At 40.5% G+C, this 26,272-nt stretch overlaps 1 protein-coding gene across 1 annotated transcript in view; it reads left to right on the plus strand.

Annotated features, from left to right (window-relative positions):
* Positions 1 to 26,272, plus strand: part of DCAF5 (DDB1 and CUL4 associated factor 5) — a 114,781-nt gene that overhangs the window by 24,567 nt on the left and 63,942 nt on the right. Inside the window, exons 2-5 of the mRNA XM_004698670.3 lie at positions 5,655 to 5,798; positions 7,439 to 7,475; positions 8,392 to 8,531; positions 10,386 to 10,515. Of these exons, the coding sequence (XP_004698727.1) occupies positions 5,687 to 5,798; positions 7,439 to 7,475; positions 8,392 to 8,531; positions 10,386 to 10,515 (419 nt within the window). The 5' untranslated portion in view covers positions 5,655 to 5,686. The remainder of the gene's footprint in view (positions 1 to 5,654; positions 5,799 to 7,438; positions 7,476 to 8,391; positions 8,532 to 10,385; positions 10,516 to 26,272) is intronic.

Here is a 26,272-nt window from a genome sequence, read left to right on the forward strand (position 1 = left end):
GGGCACCATCAGCTTTCTTCGCCACATTTGCTTATGCACGCACCCATTTGTCTTCAGCGATCTTATCAAGGAGGTGAGCACATAATGATACAATTTTTTTTTTGTTCTTTGATGTCTGATAACTGATCCCTTCGGCACCTTGTGATCACGCAGGCTGGTGTGCTTCTTCCACGTGTGGTTTGTTGCTTCTGACCTAGATGGCCGCTTGTTTACCTTCTAAGGCTTGGTATTTTTCATCTTAAGTTTTGGTACATTTGTAATCTTTCTTTAGTCAGTTTACAGTGCAACTGAGTAGGTTGAGACTGTCTTTTGTTACAATAGAGCCATCTAATGCCCCTGAAATTATTCCCTCTTCAATTGGTTGCATTTGAGTGTGTATCATCTCCCAATTGCTGACATAGAGGCTCTTTAAGACTTTTTTTTTTCTTTTCATATTTTGATATTGCAGTCATTAAAAAAGACTTATTCTGAGTTGGGTGCAGATTTTAGATTAGATCATCAGTCTTATACTCAATAGTTCATGGACATTTTGTTTTAACTCATCCACTGTAATCCCTTTGAGGTATCATCACTTATCCCATTTCTTCTCTCTGAACTTGGTCCTGGGGTAAATGATGCCCTCCTGCTCTTAAATATTTGGTTATTCTAATATGGAGGTGAGTATAATTTCAGACCTGAAGGGTGACCAAGGGTCAGAGTTTTGTGGGTGTCACCAGTCTCTCTATCTGACAAATAAGCCTGGTCTCTGGTCTCTTTTCTGATTTTGAGTTCTATTCCACCTTTTTCTCCCAGTCTAACCAGGACCATCTAATCTGATATTTTTGAGCAGTTGCTAGTGGTACCCAAGTACTATTGAGTTCTTCTGGTCTCAGGATGTCGAAACTGGTGTTTATGTGTTCCATTAATTCATTTGACTAATCGGTTCCAGATATCTTTCGGTTTACATCACTTTTCTTTTTCACAGACAGGGAGAGACCCATAGTTGCACATTAAAGGTAGTCTCTTACACCATTTGCTAATCACTAGATTAACTTTGGTGAACCACGAAACTATGGTCCTGAGCCCACAGGCCCAGCAACTCATTCATTACCTTAAAGTTTTCATAACTTTGCCCTTTGCATTTTCCACCAAAGTGGCAACAGAGGCCCCTATCTTAACGAGATCGTCAAAATGCCTGCAAATTAGCCTCCAAATTACATGTTTGTGACCCACTTTTTTCCATTTTTGTCTTATCATCTGTGCTGTTAATATTTTTTTCTAAGTTGACATCCCTTTTCCAACTTAAAAACATTATTTAGAAGGAAACTTTATAGCCAATGTTTATGAAACTCATCTATGAAATGATCGATTTTTATATGCTAGTTCATTTTTCTAATATTCCTTAAACACATAATTATGAAAATTATTTCTCTAACATCTAAAACCATCCAGTGGTTTGAACCCGCCGTGCTTAGGGAGAACAGGGACTTTGGAATCAGACACCTTGTACTTAAGTCCCACTCCCCCTCTTACATGAGGCCTGACCGCATAAAGACAGGCCTGGCCGTCCACTCCTGCAGGATTGCATGGGGGCAGTTCTGCTGTTTCCTGTACGGTCACTGTGAACTGAAATTGGCTAGGCACACAAACCCGCCTTAACTGATGGTGTGTGCGCGCTCTTGGTCACTTGAGGCTATTTCTTTGTGTCTCAGTTTCCTGACTGACTCTTAGGTGTCTCTAACATTCTACAGATTCTGTTTCCGTTCAAGAATAGCAGACATTGTCTAGGGATTGGTGTGCTGGTTTAGGATTTACAAATTCTAGGTCTGCTCAACTTCCAATTGTTCCAAGTCATGTAGTTTTAGAAGCCATCTCATTTCTTCAACTCCTAGCTGCCTAGTTATAGTGTTGCAGAAGCCAAAGCCCTTGTCACAGAGGCACTTTTCATATCTTTAAAACAGGGATAATGTTTTGCCTTATTTACCTAATTGGAGATATGAAAAAATGAGTGAATAGGAAGATAAGTGGACTCCGCTTTTAGAAGAAGGGTGCTTTAGCAGAGGAGTAAAGATGGGGTGGCGGCAGAAGGTGGATTCTGCTGTAGACGCCACACTCATTTTTCTCTGTAGTGAAGAGCAAACTCAGTGTGGCGCCCCTCACTTAGCTCACCACACCTCCCTGCACAGGCCATCTGAATTTTCACTTTCCTGATTTAGGAAGTAGCATTGTGTGCATCACCACCACCCTGCCCCCCGCCCTCTCACCGTACAGGAACCATGGGCAAATCACCCAACCATAATTTATCTATGGGCCAATCTAAGATAAAGATCCTGGCTCTCTTCTTACATTACTAATGGGTTCGAAAGGGGTACAATCTGCAATGAGAAAACTTACAGATAAGGAAAGGATAGATGCAGTTGGAGCGAAGGGATCCCTACAGTATAGTTACTCCAGGATCCAGAGCTTTATTAGCTTTATTAAATACTTTCTCAGAACACAGCCTCGAAATACGTGACAGGTTACACCGGTCTTTAAGAGTAGTCAAAGGAGCATTAACACTTCAAGTTATTCATAGACGTGAGGGGATGATAACGCTGGGAACATAAAGAAACTGATACGTTTGTAGGTGACTAGTATCTGCAGCTTTTGCCAGGGAACAGGAGGCAAAAGTGTCTGTTTTATCTCAGGCAGAGAGAGGACAGCAGCTGCTTCAATCAGCTCCCCAGGATGAGCTGTCAGCATGCTTCTACGGCCTTAAGCCATGAAAGGTGGTCGTCCTGTCCTGTTTGCCTAAGGAACAAACAACTTTTTCCTCACAGGCCAAATACAGCCTTCTCTGAGCCTTCATGCAGCCTGCAAGGCGGGTTGCTGGCTATTGTTGAAAAATTGGAAGATCTCGCAACCTTGAGCTGGGCCTGAGTAGTGGCTTGTCCTTTAACAAAGGTCATATGCTCACCAATCTGCCATTCACCATTCCTTCCTTGGCTCTGAAGCCAGGCTCAGTTGTATTCAAGAACCTGAATTACATCATAGTGAGGGGCATGCTTTCCAGAGCCAGTTTACCTGGATTCAGTTCCAGTTGACAGTGGCTAGGGACATTCCTCTAGGGTTATTTCACTTTTCTAGAGTGTCTTCATGTGTATAATAAGGATAACAGCAACACCTGTTTCATAGAGTTGTTAATGAGGACTAGAAGATCTACCACACATCAAATCCTTAGGGTAGTCTCCAGTCCATAGGAAGCTCAGCTAATGTCACCTATTATTGTTTGAGTTCAAATAGTGTGATAATTAGCTAGCGTTATCCAACATGTAAGTGGGCCAACCTCTTTACATAGATTTATCTAATTAATACTAATAATCATACTGGGAAACATCAATTTTACTGATGGGAGTATTCCAATTTAGAGAGGCTGATTTACCTTCCTAAAGGCACATAGCTGGTAAATGGTAGCACCTTAGAGAGTTGAAATGTAAAAGTTTTCTGTAAATTCAAAGCTGCTACCACAATGTGATTATAGTGCTCTTGGGGACTAATAGTTTTTAATATGGAATTAATGCAAAATTACTAGAATCAGAGTAGCTGTTCTCTTGGGGTTCTCAGATGAGTTGGAGCTAAACAATTGTTTGTGAAGAAACCATAGTTTAAAAACCAGGCTGTTGCTTGCCCCTTTCCTTGCACTCACCTTCCTAAGAGGTTCCTGTGCCAATCGCCCATGCCCCGAAGAGGCTAGACCCTACGAGCCCCCTTGCCAGAGCTATGGAGCTGGCTTAACTGCCCAGCTTCTTCTCTTGGATTATTTGCTGGTCAGCAGGCCTTTTTGAGGGATACTATACGATAACTATCTGCCTGTCTCAATCACGAGGTGATTGACGGAGAGGAGGGGACTAGAACTTTTTCATATTTTGAACAGATTTAACCTTATATCAACAGCCCTCCTCTGGCACAGGTGTTTTGCTCCCTCTGTTGGTATAGAAGTAGCTCAACACTCAGATTATGCCTCTTTTTGCTCAGTTGCATAGTGGGTTACACCTTGGGCTGCTAATACAAGGTTGGAAGTTCAAAACCAGTAGGTGCTTTGAGGGAGAAAGATGAGGCTTTCTGTCTCCATAGACAGTTACATTCTTGGAAACCCACAGGGGCATTCTACCCTGTCCTATAGGGTTGCTATGAATTGTAATGGACTTGATGGCAGTGAGGTTTGTTAATTGTTGGTATATGGGAAAACAGTTGATTTTCATGTATTAACCCCGTATCCTGCAATCTCACAGCACTACTGTCACGTGCTAGTTTGAGAAGTTTAGAGTTTGCTACATAGACCACCAGATCATCTATGAACAAAGACAGTTTTATTCCTTCCTTCATAGCCTGTATATTTTTATTTCTCTTTTCTTGTTGTATTAGCTAGGAGTTTACTTTGATATTGAATAGGAGTGGTGAGAGAGAACATCCTTTTCTTGTAAAAATTTGAGATGCTTATAGCCACCCTGTACCTGCTTTTAAGATGCTTAACTATTTAAATATCTTATTTGCTACTTAGACTTTATTTTTAAAATTTCTGAATTATTTTATGGATATTGATAAACTGATCCTAAATCTTGTACAGAAAAGCAGACTCAGAGTAGCATTAACATTTTTTTTACCCTAATGAGATGTTGGCAGACATACTATTTTATGCTTTATCTTCTTTAACAAAGAACTCTGGACATCTTTCCCAAGGTAGCATTCATGGATTCAGTTTAATAGCTGGACTTGTTATGCATTGTGAGTGTTGTAATTAGAGTTGAATAGAAGAGGGGAAGCAGGGGTATTGCACTTCATATGGCTTATTGCCTGTTTACTGCTGTTTTAGCTTGAAACTTTATTAGAAAAGGAGTATTATATGAGTTTGTTATAAAAAAAATTAAACAATGTCAAATATTTAAAGTAGATAGATGTAGCTCGTTCCCAAGTCTATCCTTAGCTTTCTTTTCTAACCTCATTTCCCAGTCTGCTGTTTCTCATCTTTTTGGATATTTTTAATCCATCTGCAAGTATAGAATATTTATAGAACATATATATTCCCATTCTTAAGGAGCTGGCTTATACACTGTAATATTGTTCACTTAAAGCACACTATTGAGAGTTATACAGAAGAGTGAGCAGGGAAACTTCATGAGAGCCAGGTTCTATCTATGTCCTACTGCTGTGAGAGCCAGGCAACTCCTGAGTTGTCATTTTGTGCAGTGTCCCATAGTCAGTGAGAGGACATCAAGAGGAGTGCTTTGAAAACTAGTGTGCTAGAAATATTACTGTAGAGGTCTTTAGTTGCAAAACAAACTAGCTCTCTTAGGCAAAAAAGGGACATTAATGGACAGATACTAGGTAGCACATGAAAAAATATTTAAACATTAGGACCTCTGGAGAGGAACAAGGTGGCTCTGAGAAGGCTCGTGGTAACCTGCGTACGTATCCTTTACCATCTCTGTGTCTGCCTGTTTGCAATTCAGACCCTTGGGAGTAAGTGCTTGCATTCCCTAGAAGTCATGTGCCTACAGGTGGTTAAGGGACAGAATCCTGGGTTTATGTACCTTGTCAGAATCCCATGGGGTTGAGGGTTGCAATTTTGGAAAGGTTGGGGGTTTGAGGCTTTAATCTCAACTGCTTTAACCTTGGATTCTTGCTCCCCTCTCCAGGAGGAGATGATCGCCGGGTTCTGCTATGGCACATGGAACAAGCCATCCAATCCAGAGTCAAACCCATACAGTTGAAAGGAGAGCATCATTCCAACATTTTTTGCCTGGCTTTCAACAGTGGCAACACCAAAGTATTCTCTGGAGGTGAGAGGAAGGGATATTTCCACCTTGTGAAATCTACAGTGACTAGAATTTTAGAGAAAGGAGAGTTAAGCTAATGCCTATTTGTATATCATTGAGCCATGGTTTCCCATAATTTGTCTTCCCTGCATGGTAGCAGTTTAAACCTGTTTAGGTATTTTACCCTCCTTTCTCTTCTTGTTCAGGTTTTTATTTTTGGGCTCTATAAGCCATTTGAAATCGACTACATGTCACGAATGTATTTTTGGGCTCTTTGATGGGATAAAGAGAAATACAAGAGAAAAATAGTTACAGATAAAATCTGTCCCATCATTTAGAATCACATAATGATCAAATGTTAACGTTTTAAGAGATCCTCTGGAACCATTGCCCAGAGATCATCTTCAAGCCTTAAACCAAAAAGATCTCCCTAAGTCTTCTTAAAGTCAAACAATAGTTTAGCTGAACTAGTAAAGAATAACTGCCTTGAGCGTTAGGCCCTTTAAGAACTATTTATTTGGAAGCAAATTAACAACTGGAAAGATTAGCTAGGTACCTTAGAGAGGACAGTGAGTTTATGATATTAGGGAGGAGGAGCGACTTAGAAAAGGAGGCTAAGAATGGTTGCACAATTTGAATGTGTTATGTTTTACAGTATGTATTCTTAGCAACAGTAAAAGAAATGTAAAATTTTAAAATAATTGAACTAAAGAAAAAAATAAGAATTGGGGGAATAATACTTTTTGGGGGGTTATTAAGTGTTCAGCCCTGTTCTAAATGGTAGTTATAGCTTTATTTTACAGAAAAAGTGAGGCATCGAAGAAGCTAGAAACACCCCCCGTCTCACAGTTCCTAAGTATTTGCTGAAAACAAAAACAAGAAAACGGGACTATAAACTGGCTCTTTGTAGTTTAGTCAAGGCTGAGGAAGCAAAACTGGAACAGATTGGAATTTTTAAAATTTGGGTGAACTAGAATAGGAAAATGACGGGTCAAAGTCCAACTTGAAGTCTCCCTCCTAGAGAACAAAGGCAGTGTTTGTGGTGCATGACAAACACATTCTTGCCTGTCAGATTTTGAGCAGAATCTGAAAAAGTGGTACCTTGTTCAAAGATGGCTGCCAACCACACCGCTTAGTGTGGCCCTCTCCACAGTCCTGCTGGCAGTCCCCTGTTGCACAGGCTCCTGAAAGGGCTCACCAGGCCTCTTTTGAGGCCCCATCCAGTCCTTCCATCCATAATTTTTCCTGTTCCAATTACAGTTCTGGATAGCCAGAATTAAAAAAAATTGAAGCCTGTTCCCATGTCCTGTCATTAGCATCTCCTGGACTGGTTTGAACAGGTTTCATGCTCTGAAGATGCCCCTAACTTGGTGTGGTGGATTGGTTTGCCTTTACCACTTACCCATTTCCTCAGTGGCCAGAGTTTTTTATATCAACCTCTGGATAGTACATTTTGGACCTGCTAATATGTTATACCTCGTGGCTTTCTAAAATTCTTGATAAGAAGTACTATCCTTAGATTATTTTAATAAATCATTTTCTAGTTAACTTTGCTAATTTATATTGTTTATATTTTTTCCTTTGAAAATCTTAAAATACAAAATTTATGTGGATAGGGAACATCTCACAGGGATGTACAAGTGTCTGGTTTTTTTCCTTTGTAGGAAATGATGAGCAAGTTATCCTCCATGATGTTGAAAGGTAAATACACTGTTGGTGTATGAAGGTGACTATGTTTTTCATGTGAACAGAGCATTTATTCCTTTAGACCATAGTTGTTTTTGTGTCTTGAAGAAAATAATGTGAAACAAATTATCCTTTTCTGAAAAAATTTTGATTTGAAAAGGTAAATGTTTGTGAAGTTGGTATGAACTCATAATTTCAAGTGAAAATGAAATGAGCTATTGAAAGGGAAGGGAACATACTGCTTAATAATAATAATAATTAGTTGTTATTATAAATAATTAGTTGTTATTATAATTAACAACTAATATTTCATTGAGTTCTTAGTGTGTGCCAAGCACTTTTGTATGGACAGAGATCCATTTAACCCTCACAGTAATTTATGAGGAGATACTATTGTGATCTTAAATCCAAATGAGGAAACTGAGGCACAGAGGTGTCAACTAACCTGAGGGTCAAGTGGTACAGGGGTCTGAACCTAGGCAATATGATGTCAGAGCCCTGATCTTAGCTACCAGGCCAGCCTGCCAGGAGTTCCTCTTCTGGTGTCAAATTCCTACCCCTGTTGGCATTAGACCTGGTTGCTTTATGGCTTTCTCTTGGTTTTCAGAAATCAAAGACTGTTCCTAAGTCTTACACAGAGAACCACAAATGTAATAAATGAAGGCATGAAATTTACCCATTGAATCGCTTGAATATGACAGTTTGCCGCATAAAGCAAATTTACTATGAAATCTATAAGAAGTTTCTTTACTATTTGAAAAGAAACCTTTTAGAAAAAAAGCCAACGCATACTATACTATCCTTCCACTTTGGCTAGATTGATTTTTCTCTTAAAATTGGGGAACTCTACCCTGGATACCAGAGGTGTGGGACCCTGCACTGTGTGCCTCTTGCGTGCCTTTGTGTCTCTCTCTTGTTCTCTGTCTTTCAGCAGCGAGACCCTGGATGTGTTTGCCCATGAAGATGCGGTATATGGTTTATCGGTGAGCCCAGTGAATGACAACATTTTTGCCAGCTCCTCAGATGATGGCCAGGTTCTCATTTGGGACATCAGAGAGTCTCCCCATGGAGGTTAGGATCACAGCGCAAAAAAGCTATTGGATTGGGTTGGAGAATTTGATCTCAAGTTCACTGCAGATCCAATTTATGACTTATGTGGTCTGGGAGAGGAAATGCGAAACTGTACTATGGGGCAGAGATGTGTCTTTGGAGGTCCTCTTCTGTTCTGAAACAGTCAGCGGTAATGAGGCCAACCCTTCTCCAGCCACCTGTGTCCATAACCCTACCAGGACATGGTGTTTAGTGGCCCCAGTGGAGCAGAAGGTGGGACATCTCATCGTCAAGGCCAGCACTGCTGACATATGCATCTACCTGGTTGAGAGAAACATAGAATCTCACCCTGCTATTTATTTAAAAATTGCAAATACACTCTATTCTAAGGGGAATTATCAGTGTGAGTTCCTATTCTAAATGTGCTCTTTGAATCTTGGTAAAAATGAAAAACTTATTCTGTAGAATGTCTCCAAAGTTCTTCAGGAAATACATCTTATTTCCTGCAGAGAGGTTTCTTTCTCTAATTTGCCTGTCTTCAAAGTCCCCTTCTGCACCACCCTCTGGGTGGACCAAGCCACTCCCCATCTTTGGCACAGCTTTGTAATGATCATCCCTATGCACATGGAGTTACAGCCCTGTCTTCATTTCCTTTCTTGTTACTGGGGTCTGGGTCTTTTTTATTATTCTGTAACCTCAACGTTGAATATGCTGGGCTGTGCTCATGCCTGAGGCTCAAGCTATTGGAGAAGCTAATTCTTAGACTCAAGCAGGCAAGCAGCAGCTGTGGTGGAGTCACTGTGTGCTTGGGAGGTGAAATTCCCTTTGTCTGAACTGCCCGCTGGCTGGGGTGACTGAGCGCATCGGCTGCCTGGAGGCCTGGGCAGATTGCATTATGGAAATGATACACTAGGCAGGGCTTTCTGCCTATCACACTTCTTTCTAAGAGGTTCCACTGGAGTATGCTTTCCCAGCTGGAGCAGGGATTCCTCCTTCATTTGGAGCTTGCTGATAAATGCAGAGGGCTGCAGGATTTCTAGAGGAAGTGATTAGGAGCTGGTGGAATGTAAGAGCAATCCATCTGTTAGGTGCTTTTTAAAAAGTATTCCACTACTGTGAGGGAAGTCATAAAATTCTAGACCAGCATTTCTCAACCTGTGGGTGCGGCCCCTTTGGGGGTCGAACGACCCTTTCACAGGGGTCACCCAATTCATAACAGCAAAATGACAGCTATGAAGTAGCAACGAAAATAATTTTATGGTGGGTGGGGGGGTCACCACACATGAGGAACTGTATGAAAGGGTCGCGGCATTAGGAAGGTTGAGAACCACTGCTCTAGACTGAGCCTGTTTTCTTCACTTGCCCTCTTTTTCAGCTTGGGAAGCAATGTGACCAGAAGGGGCAACGACCCTGTTGGTCTGGGATACCTTTCATCAAATTTATGTGTAACTTTAAAACATTTAATTTGTAAACCTAGTACATTTGGATTAAAGGTATAATCACACTAATAATTAGCAATGGTTTCCTTTCAACTGATAGGGAATTCAGTCCTATTTACTGTAAAATAGCTTCCCTTCCCCTATAGAGGGCCCATTTTTGAGTCACAGCATCTGAATAATGTTGGATGCAATTCTGAGTATGAGAGTCTGAGATTTGGTGAAATGTTTTGAAGTGCTTTTTACAGACTGTGTGTAGAGAAAGTGTGTACAAGGACTTGAGGTTAGGGTGACTGGGGATTATTGCTACTTTGGGCTTTTGGTCTCTGGCAGTGATTATTAAAGGGGGTGGTGCCTACTTACCATCGCACTCCTGCTTGTCCTGCTGCCACTGCTCCAGTCAAAGATGAACTGATCATCATCCTTCCTTGTTCCACAGAGCCCTTCTGCCTGGCCAACTACCCATCAGCCTTTCACAGTGTCATGTTTAACCCAGTGGAGCCCCGGCTATTGGCCACAGCCAATTCAAAGGAAGGAGTGGGCCTCTGGGATATTCGGAAACCTCAGAGGTAAGTCACCTTTCTCCATAAGCTGCTGAAACTTTTCTCCCCTTGGCTCCCCTGCGGTGTCAGTAGCCTGAAAGGGCTGTGAAGCTTGCTTGGCAGTTGATCTCAATTGAGGACTTCCTAACTGACACCTGTCTCTGAAGCCAGGGAGCCTTGTCTCCAGTGGCAGAAATCCATGATCCTTGCTAAGGAGGATCATAGGTTATGAGCTGGACTCTAAGCAGAATCAATTCTGGCAAATGCAAGAAATCGGGAACACTTCCCTTCAAGACTGTCTTCCCCTCCATGGAGCCACGGGTTCATACATAACCCAGGTTGGAGGGGCGACCAAGATGGGCGGGCTTCAGGAGAATGCAAGCTCCCAACATGGTATGGCCGTTTTAATGTGTCATATAAGAGTCACTACTATGGTGTTAGGAACCTAAGGTGCTTCCCTTCTGTTTGCATTGTTGAAAGAGTATGCTGAGGACTAAGGAAACTTCATATGTCACTGGGGGAAATAAGTGAGGGGACAAGTAGAAGGTTTTTTGTATGCTCCTTCAAACCCATGGTATTATAAGATAACGGAATTTTTCCAGGAACTTTGTGAAGCCCCTTCCTTCGTGTATACAGCTGGTCTTGTCTCTAGAATTACTAAGCTAGACATGTATTGCTAGCTTCTCTGGGGAGCATGTTGGAGGTATAGCCACGCTGCTGAAAATCATGGAAGATAAATCAAGTGATGCTCTATTTCATGGGCCTTAGATGAAGAAGGGCGGTTGAATGAAGTACAGATGGTTTTCTTCTGTGATGAATTTTAATCCTAGCCAGTTCTCACCGTGGGGCAGGCAGAGAGGGTTGGTGCTATTACAACAGCTCTTCGTTACCCAAAGGGGTAGCCCTGAGGTTCTTTTGGCCAATAGAGATGTGCCCTGTCCTCATCTGTTGCTGGCGCTTCCCTTTCTGTGTTACTGAAACGTGTTCATTGGTAGGACCCCTGTTGTGCCTTTGTACTGTGTGTTTGAGGAGGCTTGCTCTCTGCCAGAGGACGTCGCCTGTGTTGATCAGGATTTGGACTAACTATATTAGCTGGCCCCTCCCCACCTGACATCTCCCATACTTCCCATTGTTATGAGTGTCTGGCAAGTGGAGTGGAGTGCTGAGCTATTCACCCCAGTGGAAAGCATGAATCATTGTGCTGTCTGCAGGGTGTCAACAGAGAGGAGTCCATGCTCCTCCTCAGCCTCCTTTACTAGTTTCGTGCTGTGCATTGCATGTAGATCTCACTCTCCTTTCTGCTTAGCTCTTCATTTCTCTTTTTAAAAATTCCAAGGGGTGAGTATTATATATTTTGTATAACAACATTCATTAGGCTTTTGCTGAAAGGAATAAAGAGAGCAAAAATTCCTTAGATGCCATCTGTAAATTAACTCTCACCTGTGTTCTTTGTACTTTGCTGTGGGTCTCCTTCTGGGCTCACCAGTCAGAAGAAGATAACTTCATGTACTGTGTACCAGCATGCATCTGTAGCCTTACATATTTGCGGACTAAAGGAACCATGTTATAAGACCCGCTCTCACTAACCTCTTTTAAAAATTAATTTGTTCAATTAACCTGTCTTGGAGTACTTTTTATAACAGTACTTACAGAAACTCATTGTCATCCCCTCCCCACTCCCTGGACCCCTTTCCCCACCCCTGGGAACCGCTCATCTTTTGTTTTGATGGATTTGCCTAGTGTAGATATGTCGTGAGGCTATAGTCTTCCTGTATTTGATTCTAACTTACATGAATTATTTCCCTGAGCATACTGTTTTTTCTGGTTCATCTTTGCGTTGGGTGTTGGGTCTCTGAACTTCATTTCTCCTCATAGCTGAACAATACTCTAGTGCAGTGGTTCTCCACCTTCCTCAGGCTGCAACCCTTGGTGGTAACCCCCAACCATAACATTATTTTCGTTGTTACTTCATCACTGTCATTTTGCTACTTTATGAATTGGGCGACCCCTGTGAAAGGGTCGTTCAGTCTCTAAAAGGGTCACGACCCACAGGTTGAGAACTGCTGTATCTAGTGCATGTGTGTGCCACGTGTGGGCTGTTTATTCGTTTGCTTCCCTCTGCTGGCTGTTGGAAATAATGTTGCAGTGCACATGGGGCTGCATGTGTCTGTCTGAGCTGCTGTGCCCAGTTCTTTTGAGTTTGAGTCTAGTAGTGGAGCTGCTGGATCACTTGGTAATTGTAAATTTAACTTTTTATTTTATTTATTTATTTTTGTAAATTTAACTTTTGAAGGAATTGCTTGAGCAGATTTTCATAATGGCTGCACCATTTTTAACACCCCTCCCCCACTCCTGGCAACGTACAAGTGTTCCAGTTTCTCCCCATTCTTGCCAAAAGCTCATTCTTTTCTTTTTTTTTAAAGCTCATTCTTTTCATGGCTATGTGGCATTCCATTTACACAGTGTCCCAGCAGCCATGAGTTAATGGTTTCTCTTGTTTGGCCACTTTACAGAATCATGATTTGATCCTGGTTGCCTATGTACCTTGACTTACTTTTGCAAAAGACAAAGAACCTGTAGGAAATTGCAACACCAGAGGGTACATGTGTTTACATTTTTAATAAAAATAATCAAGTTACCCTCCTCAAACTGCATGCATTTATAAAAATGTCAATTGTATATAGGAGCACATCCAGCCCCTTGTCAACACTTAGCCATTTTGTTAATTTTATAGTGGAAGGGGAGTACTTTATTGTGATTTCTTCTTGAATTGTAAGTGAGCTTATATGGTTCCTTGGGTATCCTATAGTTTTCAAACCCACGTGGGTCTGAAATCATCTATTATGACTTAATTGGTAACCTTGACTGGTTTCTTCGTTGGAATGTGACCTTGCCATTGGGGGCAATGGTGGGGGTGGGGGAGTAAGATAGCTTGACTTGGCTTCTTTCAGCTCTACTAAGGTTTTTCTGAGCTTGAGACAAAAGGGGGGCATGAACTATTCTTGAGGTTGTGTTCTTAAATTCACATCCACTTCTTTCTTGAGGTTAAATTGCAGGTTCCCCACATACCCTCAGTACAAGTTGGTGTGGGAGATAGTGGGAGCCCTTTGTCTTTTCAGATTAATATGCTGAGACACAGTTGATGATGTATCTCCTGAGCACAGCTGCCTAGAAACCCCAGTCCAGATCTTGGGGCAATTTTGAATCCCTTGGTAGGACAAGCCTGGAACAGGATAGATGTATTTCAGAGAGCCTTAGGGAGAGATTGTAGAGGACTAGTGAACCTTATAATTGCAGGTAAAATTGTGTGCTTGTGTATCTGAGGGAGCACACATGTGGACTGTTTTCAAGGGATGGGAGTGAGCTTTTCCCGTGTTCTCCTAGAGATCCCTGGCCCCAAAAGGATAACAATCACTCTGTGTTCTGGAGCTGTTATGTTGAAAGTCTATCATGCTTCCCTGCCAGGCTTATAAGTAGTTTCCAGTTCATAATTATTGAGGAATGTGGATGAGTTCAGGGTCTACTCAGGAGGGCCATTGGCCTACCAGAAATATAGTAATCTCTCTAACTCACGAAACCCCTTTCCTTCCTTCCTTAACCTATGGATTAGTTCATGCTTAGAAGGTTAGGCCCACCCCAAGCCTGAACTTCTATAGTGTAACTTAGTTGCATGTAGGTGTGTGAATAGGTTCACCTTCAGCTCACAGAAGTAGGACACTTCTGTCCCATTGCTGCCCTGAAATAAGGTGATTAGAGGGTTGGCTGGTAGTATAAATTATTAGTCCTAGAAGATACTGTAGACTTCCTTGTTATGCAGATTAAGAACCTAGCCTAACCAGGTGTTGAGTGACAAAGGAGCTTGGAGGCTTAAAAGTAGGGTCTGAAGCTATACTCCTTAGGGGCAAATCCAAGCAGTACACTTAATAATATGATCTTAAACATGTAATAACCAAATTATCTCCACCTCTCAATGCCGCTTAATAATAGCAGTAGCAAACATGTCTTAAGCACTTAATATGTGCCAGACATGGTGCTGATGCTTGACAATGACATGGATTGCCTTATTTAATCCTTACAACAGTCCTATGAATTAGGGCTTATTATTAATTAATGAGAAGTCAAGGCAGACAATGGAGAAATAACTTGTTGGTCTATAGTAGTGTGCATCGTATATCCCCCTCCTTAAACAAAAATAAAATAGGGTTCCTGCATCTTCTAATTTTCTCTAATCTATAAAACCAAAACCAAGCTCATTGCCAGTGAGCCAATAACAACTTGTAGTGACACCATAGAACAGAGTAGAACTGCTCCTTTGGGTTTCAGAGGCTGTAAATCTTTATGAGTAGAAAGCCTCATCTTTCACCTGATGAGAGACTGGTGGGTTTGAACTGCTGACATTGCGGTTAGCAGCTCAGTGCATAACCCACTAGGCCACCAGGATCTGCTTTCATCTATACCTCCTATAGTAAAACATTTTGAGGATGATACCTCTCATAAGTTTCTCTACTGCCCCTTTCTAGAGTCTAATCCCTTTCAGCTTTGTGGCTCTGATAGTTGACACCCCTTTCACAGCTTCCTGGCCCCAGACCCTGTCTACATGCTTGCTTTCCTGGTTTCTTTAACTCTTCTCCCCTTTAGCTTGCATTTTCCACTTATTTTTACTAGAACAAAGGTTCTAAAATAGCTTCCCACAGGCCACATACAGTCTGTAGAGATATTTTGTTTGGCATACATGATATAATGAAGTTTGAAAAAGTACACAGAAAAATCTTGATTTCTAACTTCTCTTTAAAAAGCCAAAGAATTGGCTGTCATTGGCCCTTTATTCTCACATGTCAACAATTAGCTGGAACTGAGTCCTGGCTCCCCCTTCAGGCCTTTATGGTGTGTGAAGGGTCCCACTACTTGATGTCTTACCCCAGGTGCCACCCTTATTTACAGTAAGGTTTGGAAGGCTGGCTTTAGAGATGTTGGTAGTAGTGAAGTGGGACATTTGGTGTGGGAACTTGTGTACACGTAACTAGACAAGCTTTCATTTAGACGATTTCAATTGGTGTCTTTCCACAACCCGTGTCACTGCCAGCATCCAAATTATGTCTTGCTTTGACTAATGTAGTGAGTATCCTCTGAACAGTTTCAAGGCTGAAATTCTGACACCAAGAAAGTTTAGGGAAAGGAGTTTGCCTCGTTATCATTCTACTTGCATGTTTTACCTGCCTGTTCACTACCATTCTCTATTCTAATCTCCTCAGTTTCTGTCACTTCGTGTCAGGATCTGCTAGTTTTGTGGCAGGTAATAGTGTCTTACTTTGACAAGGATAATAGAGAGTGTTTTTATTTTCCTTCCCTACTCAGTAATAAAACTGGGACAAGCCAGGAATTTCTATAAAGACATAGCATACAAGACGATGCTTTAATGTGTTATATAGTGACACATTTGAAAATAGACCAAAAGTGCAAATTCTACTTTTAGAAGAAAATTGCTCTGAGACCCTCATGTGGCTTTGGAGACTTCTAGGTTAAGTGTTTATATCATAGGACCTGTGTCAATCCTACTTCTACGGAGGCCAAATTAAGTGTAACTTCTTGTCTTCTGAACAAGCCAGGCAAATTGCATCTGAGGTTACTCATACTATTGTCGGAAACCAGAGCCGAGTAGTTTAACTTCAAAGGCTGGAAAAGGCGCTCATGCCATGGTGTTGGTTGAAATTTTAAAGGCGAGGCTTATCTGCGTTTTTAGCCTCTTTCCTTTTGGAATACAAGGTCATAACGATTGACATAGATTTCTCAAAATTTTAAAACAGATAAGCACAGTGCAGAAAAGGAAAAAATTGGATAAACTGGACTTTCTTAAAATTAAGAACATTTATTCTTCCAAGGCTTAATAAGTGAGTGAAAAAATATGCTAAAAGTAAGCCAGGGTTTGGAGAAAAAAGCGAACTTCATTATAAATTGTTCTTATCTATTATATAAAGATCAAACACCAGTAAGAAAAAGACAACCCAATCTTTTAACAGACAAAAATGTTGAATCAGGTGCTTTATAAAAGAAGGTTTCTAAATAGCCAACAAGCACTTGAAAGATATTAAGCATCATTACTCATCAGGAAAGTACAAGTAAAATCACAGTGGATTTTCACCATACACTCTGGATGTTGTTAGATGCCATGACCTTTTGTACAATAGAACAAAACACTACCTAGTCCTGTCTCATTCTCACAATTGTTAAGTTTTAGTCCATTGTGGTAAGCCACTCTGCAGTCTTATCTCATCAAACAGCTTCCTCTTTTTCACTCTCACTCTTCTTAAGCATGATGTCATTTCCAAGGGACTAGTCTCTCCTGATAACATACCCAAAGTGCATGAGACAAAATCTTGCTCTTTTCTAAGGAGTATTCTGGCTGAACTTTTTCCAAGACTAGATTTGTTTGTTCACTCAGAATAGTTTAAATTAAAGACAGTGTTGACGAAGATGTGGAGCAATGGTAACACTTAAGCATACTGTGTGAGTGTAAATTGGTGCAACCACTGGAGAACTCTAATTTTTTTTTTTTTTTTTAGAATCTACCAAAGCCAGTATCACTGTTAGGTATAGATATTTATGAGAAATGAGTACATCTTTATCAGAGACATGCACAAGGATGTTCATAGTCACATTATTTACAATAGCCCAAACCTGGAAACAACCAAAATGTCCACCAAAAAAGAATGGATAAATGATTTGTGGAATATTGTGCAGACATTAAAAAAGAAATCAACTACTACAGATTAGCACATTGACATGGGTGAATCTTGAAGCCGTACTGTGGCATGAAAGAAGCCTGACAGAGAAGCGCATGTCTTTATGATTCTTCCTGTATGGTGCTAAAGGTGAAGTAGGTTACGGAAGTCAGAAGACTGCTTATCTCTGGATTGACCAGGAAACTTCTGAGATTTTTATATTGAAATTTGAGTGGTAGCTTCCTGGATATATACTTAAATAAGACTTTTTTTTTAAAGCTGTATACTTAGAATTCATGTACTTTTTGTTATTCCTTAAAAAGAACAAAGAAAAAGATTCTAAGGTCACTACTGTCCTGGAATAGGTATTTCCTTTTTAGTATAACTCCCATGATAGGGGCAATATCAGCAGCTCCTCAAGGAGTTGGCTTGGAGGGAGTGGGGGGGAGAGAGAAAAACATGGAGGTCAGTAGAGGGAGGTTTGGATGGTATTATGGAAACTGTAACAAAAAAGCTAGGGATCATTTATATGCCCATATGACTACTTCTTGGGCCATATGCCTTCTGGGTACTATTATTTCTTTTCTCCCACTCGCCCGTCTTCACCTCAGACAATACTCACGAAAATATTTCATTTTCACTTTCTCACCAGAATTACATTTTCTTTGTTTTTAATTAATATTGCCATTAGTCCTCTAGTAATGCAGATTGAAATCCCAGAGTTCCACATGACTCTTCTGTCTGTCCCTCCCTCTGTTGTAAATAATTAGGCTTGCTCTGTGGTTAGCATCTGGCTTCTTCTTCTTTTTAAAAATTAGTTACTTAATGTTCTTGGTCCATTTCAGGTCTTTATCACTCTTTCCATGCGGTACCGATGTTACTGGTTCTCTGACTTACTAATGCTTCTGGCATATAACCTGGTTGCTACTAGTTGCCATCAGTTGACTCCAGCTTACAGCAGCTGTCCCCATAATAGAACAGAGTGTTGCCTCTTCTTGCACCTATCATGCCCGTTGATATATTTGAGTCTCTTGTTGCAGCTGTGGTGTCATTATTTCACCCTGTTGAGGAGTTCCCTCATTTTCCTTCGTCTTCTAATTTACCAAACAGGATGCCCTTTTCTAGCAATTGGTCTTTCTCGAGCCTATGGCCAAAATAAATGAGTCAAAGTTTTGTCATCCCGCTTCTGGTTGTATTTTTTCTCAGACTGATAGGCTTGTTTGTTGTTCTTTTGGCAGCCCATGCTATAGTCAGTCTTCACCAACACCGCGGTTCAAACGCATCGGTTCTTTTGTCTTCCTTTTTCATTATCCAGTTTGTGCCTGCTTATGAGGTAAATAAAAAGGCATGGTCTGGGTCAGATGTACCTCAGTCATCAAAGTGACATCTTTGCTCTTTAAAACTTCAGAGAAATCTCTCAGCAGATTAGCCCAGTTGCTCAATCGACATGTTCTTTGATTTCTATGGAGCAGTTCTACTCTGCCCTGTAGGGTTGCTTTGAATCGGAATCTACTCTAAGGCAGTGGATTTTTTTTTTTTCCAATTGCTGCTGCCATGGATATTGATCGTTGATTCAAGTAGAATGACATCATTGATGACTTCACTTTCTTCATTTATCATATTTGTTTATCAAATTGTGAAGATTTTCATTTTCTTCATAGTCAAGTGTAATCCTGAAGCTTGCAGGCTTTTACCTTAATTAGAGAATCCTTCAAGCGGTCTTCCTTTTTTTTTTTTGGCAAGCAGGAATGTGTCTTGATGAGATTTCCTCTAATACTAATATTGGATTCTTCCTCATTTAGACTGGTTTCTCAAATTTTTTTGTTCTGCATATAGAAAAAGAAGTTGAAAATATGTACCTTACTTGTACTGGTATGTTGCTTGTACCCATAAACAGCACTTTTGTCATTCCCCTACTGTTGTGGCGTCTCATTATCTATGTTCGTGGCCATACCTCCAGAACCTGTAATGTGGGATGCTCCAAGATGATACTTCTTTGGTTGATGCATGGCCTTCATTGTCAGATAAAACCTACACTCTTCCAAGTAAGCAGTCTGCTCCTTCTCTAGTCCAGCCTCCTTTCTTCCTGTACACACATCTCTCTCTCACAGATCCATACACATAAAGAGAATTAATATGTATTTTTATGTAATTATTCCATTTTTTTTATCCCTGAAGGTCCAAGAGCAAATAATGGTCCATCAGAGAAACCTTCCCTACTAGACCTCTCTGTTTTCCACTCTGCACTCACTTCTGGTGCTTTACTCAGTGTGTCCCTTCTACCTGGTATAGTTTGGGCACAAAGCTTATATAAGAAGAAATCCTTGTTGAATGGATGACACTTTGCCTTACTGCTAGAGGAATAGATATTGTTACGGATGAACTTGTGTCCCCCTAGAATAACATGTTGCAGATCCTCATGTCTATGTCTATGGTTTTGATCCTGTTTGGGAATTGGTGGTTTTATTAGAGGCAGGATTAGCATAGTGTGTGTTTTAAGTTAACATCTTTTGAGATGAAAGGATTTTAAACAAGCAAACAAAAGAAACCGAGAAGGGCAAGAAAGATGCCAAGCCATAGGAAGATTGTCCAGAAGGTGAAACAAGCTTTCAGAGCCAAGAGAGAGGAAGGCTTCCCATAAAGCTGGTGCCCTGATTTCAGACTTCTAGACTTCTAAACTGTCAGCAAGTACATTTCTGTTTTGCTTTATCTTCCGCTCAAGCTATTTTTGTTAAGGTATCACTAGATAACTAAGAATTCTTTTTGTAATCTCTATAAAGTGCTTACAGTTGGTGTGCATTCATGTCACATGTCTCAGTCTTTGCATCATTACCTGTCATTAGGATGACTATGTCTTGTATCTCTAGTTAATTGTTGTCGAATTGGGTTTGGCTCATAATGACCTTATAACTGAATAGAACTACTCCATAGGCTTTCTGAGGCTGTAATCTTTTCTCCCTCAGATTGTAGGTTCAAACTGTCTGTTTTGGTTGACAGCCCATTGCTTAACCATTGTGCCACTGGGTCCCTCCAGTTAGACCTGTCTCTGATTTCCTTCCCAGTGCTTGTCAATTACTTGTCACAAAGGAGGTGCCTGTCCAAATTTGTATAATTACCCACTATGTTTTCTAAGGGCAGGGCAGCACCATGTTTTACTCATCTTTAAACCCTAGTGTGTAACACTCTCTCATGCTCGGACTATTGTGGATACTCCAGTAGTACATGAAATAAATACAGTATTATTATACTCATTCCCAAATGGTCTGTATTTTCAAAACCTAATTTATATGTTTACTGCAAAAATTAATACCCAGAGTTTTAATAGCAGGATCAAAATGTTAAAAAAGAAAATAATCTCACTACCATTCGGCTCATATCAACCTATGGGACAGGGTGGCCCCTGTGGGTTTCTGAGATGGTAACTTTTTACCAGAATAGAGAGCCTCATCTTTCTCCTGCAGAGAGCATCTAGTGGTTTCAAACTGCTGACTTGGGCGGTTAGCAGCCCAACATGTAGCCATTCTGTTATCAGAGCTCCTCACAATATTATAGCTGAGAGATGAATCCTTCAGAGGAGGTGATAAGGGTTTGAGTGTCTCTGTCTATTAGTGAGAAAACCAGATAATCTGGCGAAGTTACTTTCTCACTTTCAGGCCACTAGATGGAACTATAGAATCAGTTTTGCTCATTGGAAGATAGCAGTCCTCTGGTACCCTAAACATGAATTCTCAAAATTTTAAGGGGCACCAGAACCACTTTGGGGTCTTGTTTAGGTACACACACCTAGAAATTGAGTAGTTGGTGTGGGATGAGATCTCTGAATCTGCCTTATTTTAAAGCAAAACAAATGTGCAGGTAATTTAGCAACCGTGTTTATCCTGAATAACCACAAAGCTATGGTGATTCAGAGAGGTCCATGTTGAGTTTGCTGCTGAGTTCACTGGACACTGGGATCTTTGGGTTTCAGGCCAGAGTTTTCTTGTGTCCATTTGTTCTCACCAAACATAGTGTGCGTTTTAGAGGAATAGACTTCGTTTCAGACCAGAGCATCTGAGAACTGTCTGGTGAATGGTTGGGCATTCTGGACCCACTGCTATTGGTTCAGTGCTGACACCTAGTGACTCCTGTGAGTTACAGTTATGTCTGATGTCACTGTTAATGGGAGTAGAAAGCCCAGTCTTTCTCCCTAGAAGCTGCTGGTGGTTTCGAACTGCTGATCCTGCAGATTGCAGCCCAGTGTATCACCACTACACCACCAAGGCTCATTCCTTTTTCATACTCCTCAAGAAATTATAGCACTGCCTTCCTTTATTACTCTGCAAATCCAGTCACTTGAGGCATATCAGAACTCTAATTCAAGTGAACTTTTTATTTCAAAATGAAATGTTGACTTTATTATTTTAAAAAACCTTCATGCTAAAAAATTTCGAACATTAGTTCACAACTTCCAGTAAGGTGTAGACTCAGACTACTACCTCCCACCTTAAATCCTGTCCATCAGCATAGCAGAGAACATCCTCCAAACTGGGATAACTACAGGCATAGAGGCTAGAATTTATAATGCATCTCATAGATTATGGTGAGAAGGGCCATATTAATTGATTATATCTCAGTACCCTGGTCTCTTTTTTCCTTATAATTAAAGAAGTAGAGGATTTGTTTTTTTAGAATTTCTCACAGTCTAGACTATGCTGATTGATTTCTTATAGTGACATCTAATCTGTTCCTCTGAACTTTGTTTTTCCTATAAATTGGTATTAGGTCTAGGGGCGTAAATAAACCTAGGTTGCATTTTGGGGTGTGTGTGCAAAAATATTTTATTCATGATGCACAAATCCACAGGAAACTAAAGATAGCTAGCTTTAACAGATGCATTTTGATAGGCCTTTAATTACTGGCAAGAATGCCAACTACGTAAGTAATCCAGTAACTGAATTACTCATAACATTGCTGGTAAGACTCTACAGCTACTTTGGAAAATAGTTTGGCAATTACTTTTAACATTAAAAATGGACTTACCTTATGGCCCAGCAATTTCACTCTTAGGTGTTTATTCAAGATATTAAAAAAACGTTATTTTCATGTAGTAATTTATATAGGAATGTTTATAGCAGCTATGTTCATAATAGCCCAAAGCTAGAAACTACCCAAATATGAGTTCAGTAGGTTAATGGTTATACAGACTGTGTTTCATCCATACCATTGAACACTACTTACTGTTGAAAAGGAATAACTATTGATGTGTGCAACATGTTGAATGAACAACTTTGAAAGTATGCAGTTAAAAGTCAATTTCAAAAGGGTACATTCTGTATGATTCCATTTTTGTAACATTAGAGAAATAGAGAAGTGATTTGTGGTTGCTAGGGATGGGAGTGCAGTCAGTGGATATGGCTATAAGAGGGGTAGCATGAGGGAATCTTTTGGGAATGGTATAGTTTGATGTCTTAGTTGTGGTAGTGTTGATAAGTGATAAAACATAGAGCTCTGAATACAGACACAAATGTAAGCATGTATAAGAGCGGGTGTCCAAAAGTTGGTGGGGAAATTCCACATCTTGTAATTTCATTTTTTCGTGAACTTTTAAAAGCCACCTTGTATGACTGATAAAATCTGAATAAAGTTAATGGATTATACCAATGTAAATTTTCTGGTTTTGATAATGTCCTCAGGAGTTAGGCAAGATGGTAGCATTGGAGGAGGCTGGGTGAAGGATGCACAGGTCCTCCATTATTTACATAAAAATATGGTATTGTAAGGATTAGATGAAGCCATGTACACAAAAACATTCTGGAAATTAAATTTAATGAAGAAATTGTTGTTTCTTCCATTGTGTCGTTCTTGATGGAAAATTTTACAGTTTTCTTCCTCCCCTCAAGTTTTTTGGCACATAAAGGGTATTCCTTTTTTTAAATTATTTTTATTCTCATCAATATTTTATTTTAGCTTTTATCTCATATACTGAATAAGCATGATTAATTGGGAGTATCTCAACTTTCCCTTGACAACTAGTATAGTGTCTTTTAAAAAAAATCATTTTATTGGGGGCTCGTACAACTCTTATCACAATCCATCCATCCAACCATTGTGTGTCAAGCACATTTGTACATTTGTTGTCCTCATCATTCTTGAAGAGTATTCTTAATAGTTAAAACTTTTTAGTTTGTGATGATAAGTTTGATATATCACATTTTAAATAGGGACTTTTCCGAAAACACTCTCAGTAATCTTGGCTTCGTTTGCCAATGTATTAAGCTGTGTGGAAGACTTTCTGAGAACATTGTTAATGTTTCTAAAGAATTCTTTCAAATTTAGTGTCAATACCAGATCCTATGGGGAGCATGCTGTTTGAGATTTCCATTAAGGAACACTTTATTCCCTATTCCTATACTTTTCTGCAGTTTTTTTGGTAACGAGGAAATGTATGTGAGATGACATTTACAAATATCAGTTTTCTTTAGCTTACTGACATTCATATTCATTATAGAAAATTTTGGGAAATAAGTGAAACATAAAAGATATCAAAATGACCTATATTCTATAGTCTAGTTAATATATCTTCTTTCCATCTCAATATATCTGTCCATCAGTAAGGTAATAGGTAGGATGTGTATCCAATACCTGCAGAATTCATTGGTCTCTTTCTGAAACCCGGTAGATGAATTTACTTTTCTTTTTCACTTGTGATTGGCTTCATAGAAACTGATTTTCCTTTTGAATTTTTGTTCTTCAAATATCAGAAACTTGTTATAAAAATACAAGATATAACTTCTCTTCCTTATTTTCCATTAACTTGTTTCGTTGGCGGATACATTTAATTCACTTTTGAAGACCCAGAGACCTGGGCTACCTTTGGAAGATCAGTTGATTTTCTGTGTCACAGACCTTCATCTGTAAAAGGTTGGCTCAGCTGTTCTCCGGCCTGCTTGCCTTGTTGTTTACTGCTTGTGTTGTTTGCCATGTTGGATTAGGTTTTGTGGGCAGACAATGTCATGTGAACATTGGTGGAGGATGTTGTCTTAACGTCCTAAGTCAGGATCTTAAAAAATGTTGATTAGATTATTCCTTTAACAGATATTTACTGAATGTCTGTTATGGGTCTGACACTGTTTAAGCACTTAGATTCACAGAGGAAAGGCGTAAAGGCTAATCTACTGGGAAAAGACAAGATAACTATGTCAAAACACAATAGCTAAGGTTCTGACTCAGCAACACTATCAGAGTAAGACTTCCCCCATAGTGCTTCCAAGGCCATACATCTTTATGGAAGCCGACTACCTTCCCCCTGCAGAATGGCTGGTGCGACCTTTTTTGTTAGCAGCTGAGCTGTTAAACACTGTGCCAAGTGTTCATGCAGTAACTCACTCTTAACTCACTGCCGGGGAGTCAATAGTAATCTCACAGTGACCCTATAGGACAGGATGGGCTTGCCCCTGTGGATTTCCTAGATTGTAATTGGTTTCAAACTGCTGACTTTGTGGTTAGCACAGCCTAAAGGGTAGCCATTATGCCACCGGGTCTCCTAAATTGAGGGAAGAGAAAAGCAGGCAAAGAGACAGGGACCTTTGAGAGAGTTGCATTTTTGCAAAGGGTGTCAGGAAAAGGCCTCATTAAGGTGATATTGGAATAAAGAGATAAGCCTAGGATCCCTGGGGAAGGAAGAGTAGTCTAGTCCAGGGTGCAGGATCTGCAAATGAAAGGAAGGCCTGGGGACTAAGCTTGCCTAATGTGTTCTAGGAACTGGAAAGAGGCACCATGACCTTGAAATAGAGTAAAGTAGGAAGAGGGTGCTAAGCTTTAGGTCAGGAAAGGCATGAGGGTAGGGGATATTGTCTGAGGCTTTGTTGGCATTATAAGGAATTTGGTGTTCAAATTTAAATGGAGATTTACTGGTGGGTTATCTATCAGGAGAGGAATGGCATGATCTAATTCAAGGCTTAGCATCCTTCTGTGTGCTTTGTTCAGAATAAACCAAAACATGGGACAAGAGTAGAAGCAAGGACATGAACTAGGTAGCTCTTTCAATAATCCATTGTGTCATGAAATCAGTTTAGATAGTCCTAAAGTATTCTTGTTATTAATTTGTTCAGTGGCATTGAATCGGTTCTAGCTCTTTAGTAACCCTGTGCACAAAAGAACAGAACATTGCGCAGACCTGCCATCCTCACAATCGTTGTTATGTTTGAGCCCAATGTTGCAGCCACTGTGTCAATCTTATCTCCTGGAGGGTCCTCCCCCTTTTCCATGACCCTCTACTTTAACAAACATCAGGTCTTTTTCCAGGAACTGGTCTCTTGATTACATGTCGAAAGTATGAGAGAGCAAGTCTCTTCATCTTCACTTCTTCTTTTTTTTTAATACCTTTATTGGGGGCTCTTATATCTCATCACAATCCATACATTCCTGCAAAGTGTCAAGTACATTTGCATATATGCTGGCATTGTTAGATCTCTCTGGAGCTAGATTTATACCTTGGTCCTTGGCTCCGCACGAGAAAGAATTCACGCCAAAGCCTGGTTCGTGATCGAAGTGAGTTTTATGAAAGTTAGAAGAAGTTTCAGGTTTACACGGCACCCAAGGGGCTCCTCCCCGACATGCGGCCTAGCTGGAAGCGGCTCTGCATCCCACAAAGCGTTCCAAAGCTCTCTGCGCCTAAGTTCTCTCTCCTCCGTCTAAGTTCTCTCTCTTCCCCTCCGGGCTTCTGCCTTTTCAAGGATTCCACAGGGAGGCGTGGTGGAAGACCCCTGATTGACCCCATTGGCTGAATTGAATTTACCTGGCTAGGTGAGCCAATTCAAGTTCACGCCCACCCCTGCCTACCGGCGGGAACCCTGAACATGTGCGGTGCGCCACTCGATTGTTTCCCTAGCTTGGCCCTCTGGGCACGCATTAACGGACATCCCCCCAGTCCTATGCTGGCCTACCTAACAGCATCATCATTTTCAAAGCATTCTCTTCCCACTTGAGCCCCTGATATCAGCTCCTCATTTCTGCCCCCTCCCTCCCCTACCCACCCTCCCTTCCTCACGAACCCTTGATAAATTATGGGTTATTTTTTTCATATC

This window comes from Echinops telfairi, unplaced genomic scaffold (genome assembly GCF_000313985.2).
Source record: "Echinops telfairi isolate 266 unplaced genomic scaffold, ASM31398v2 ScPeMD7_18;HRSCAF=68, whole genome shotgun sequence".
NCBI lineage: Eukaryota > Metazoa > Chordata > Mammalia > Afrosoricida > Tenrecidae > Echinops > Echinops telfairi.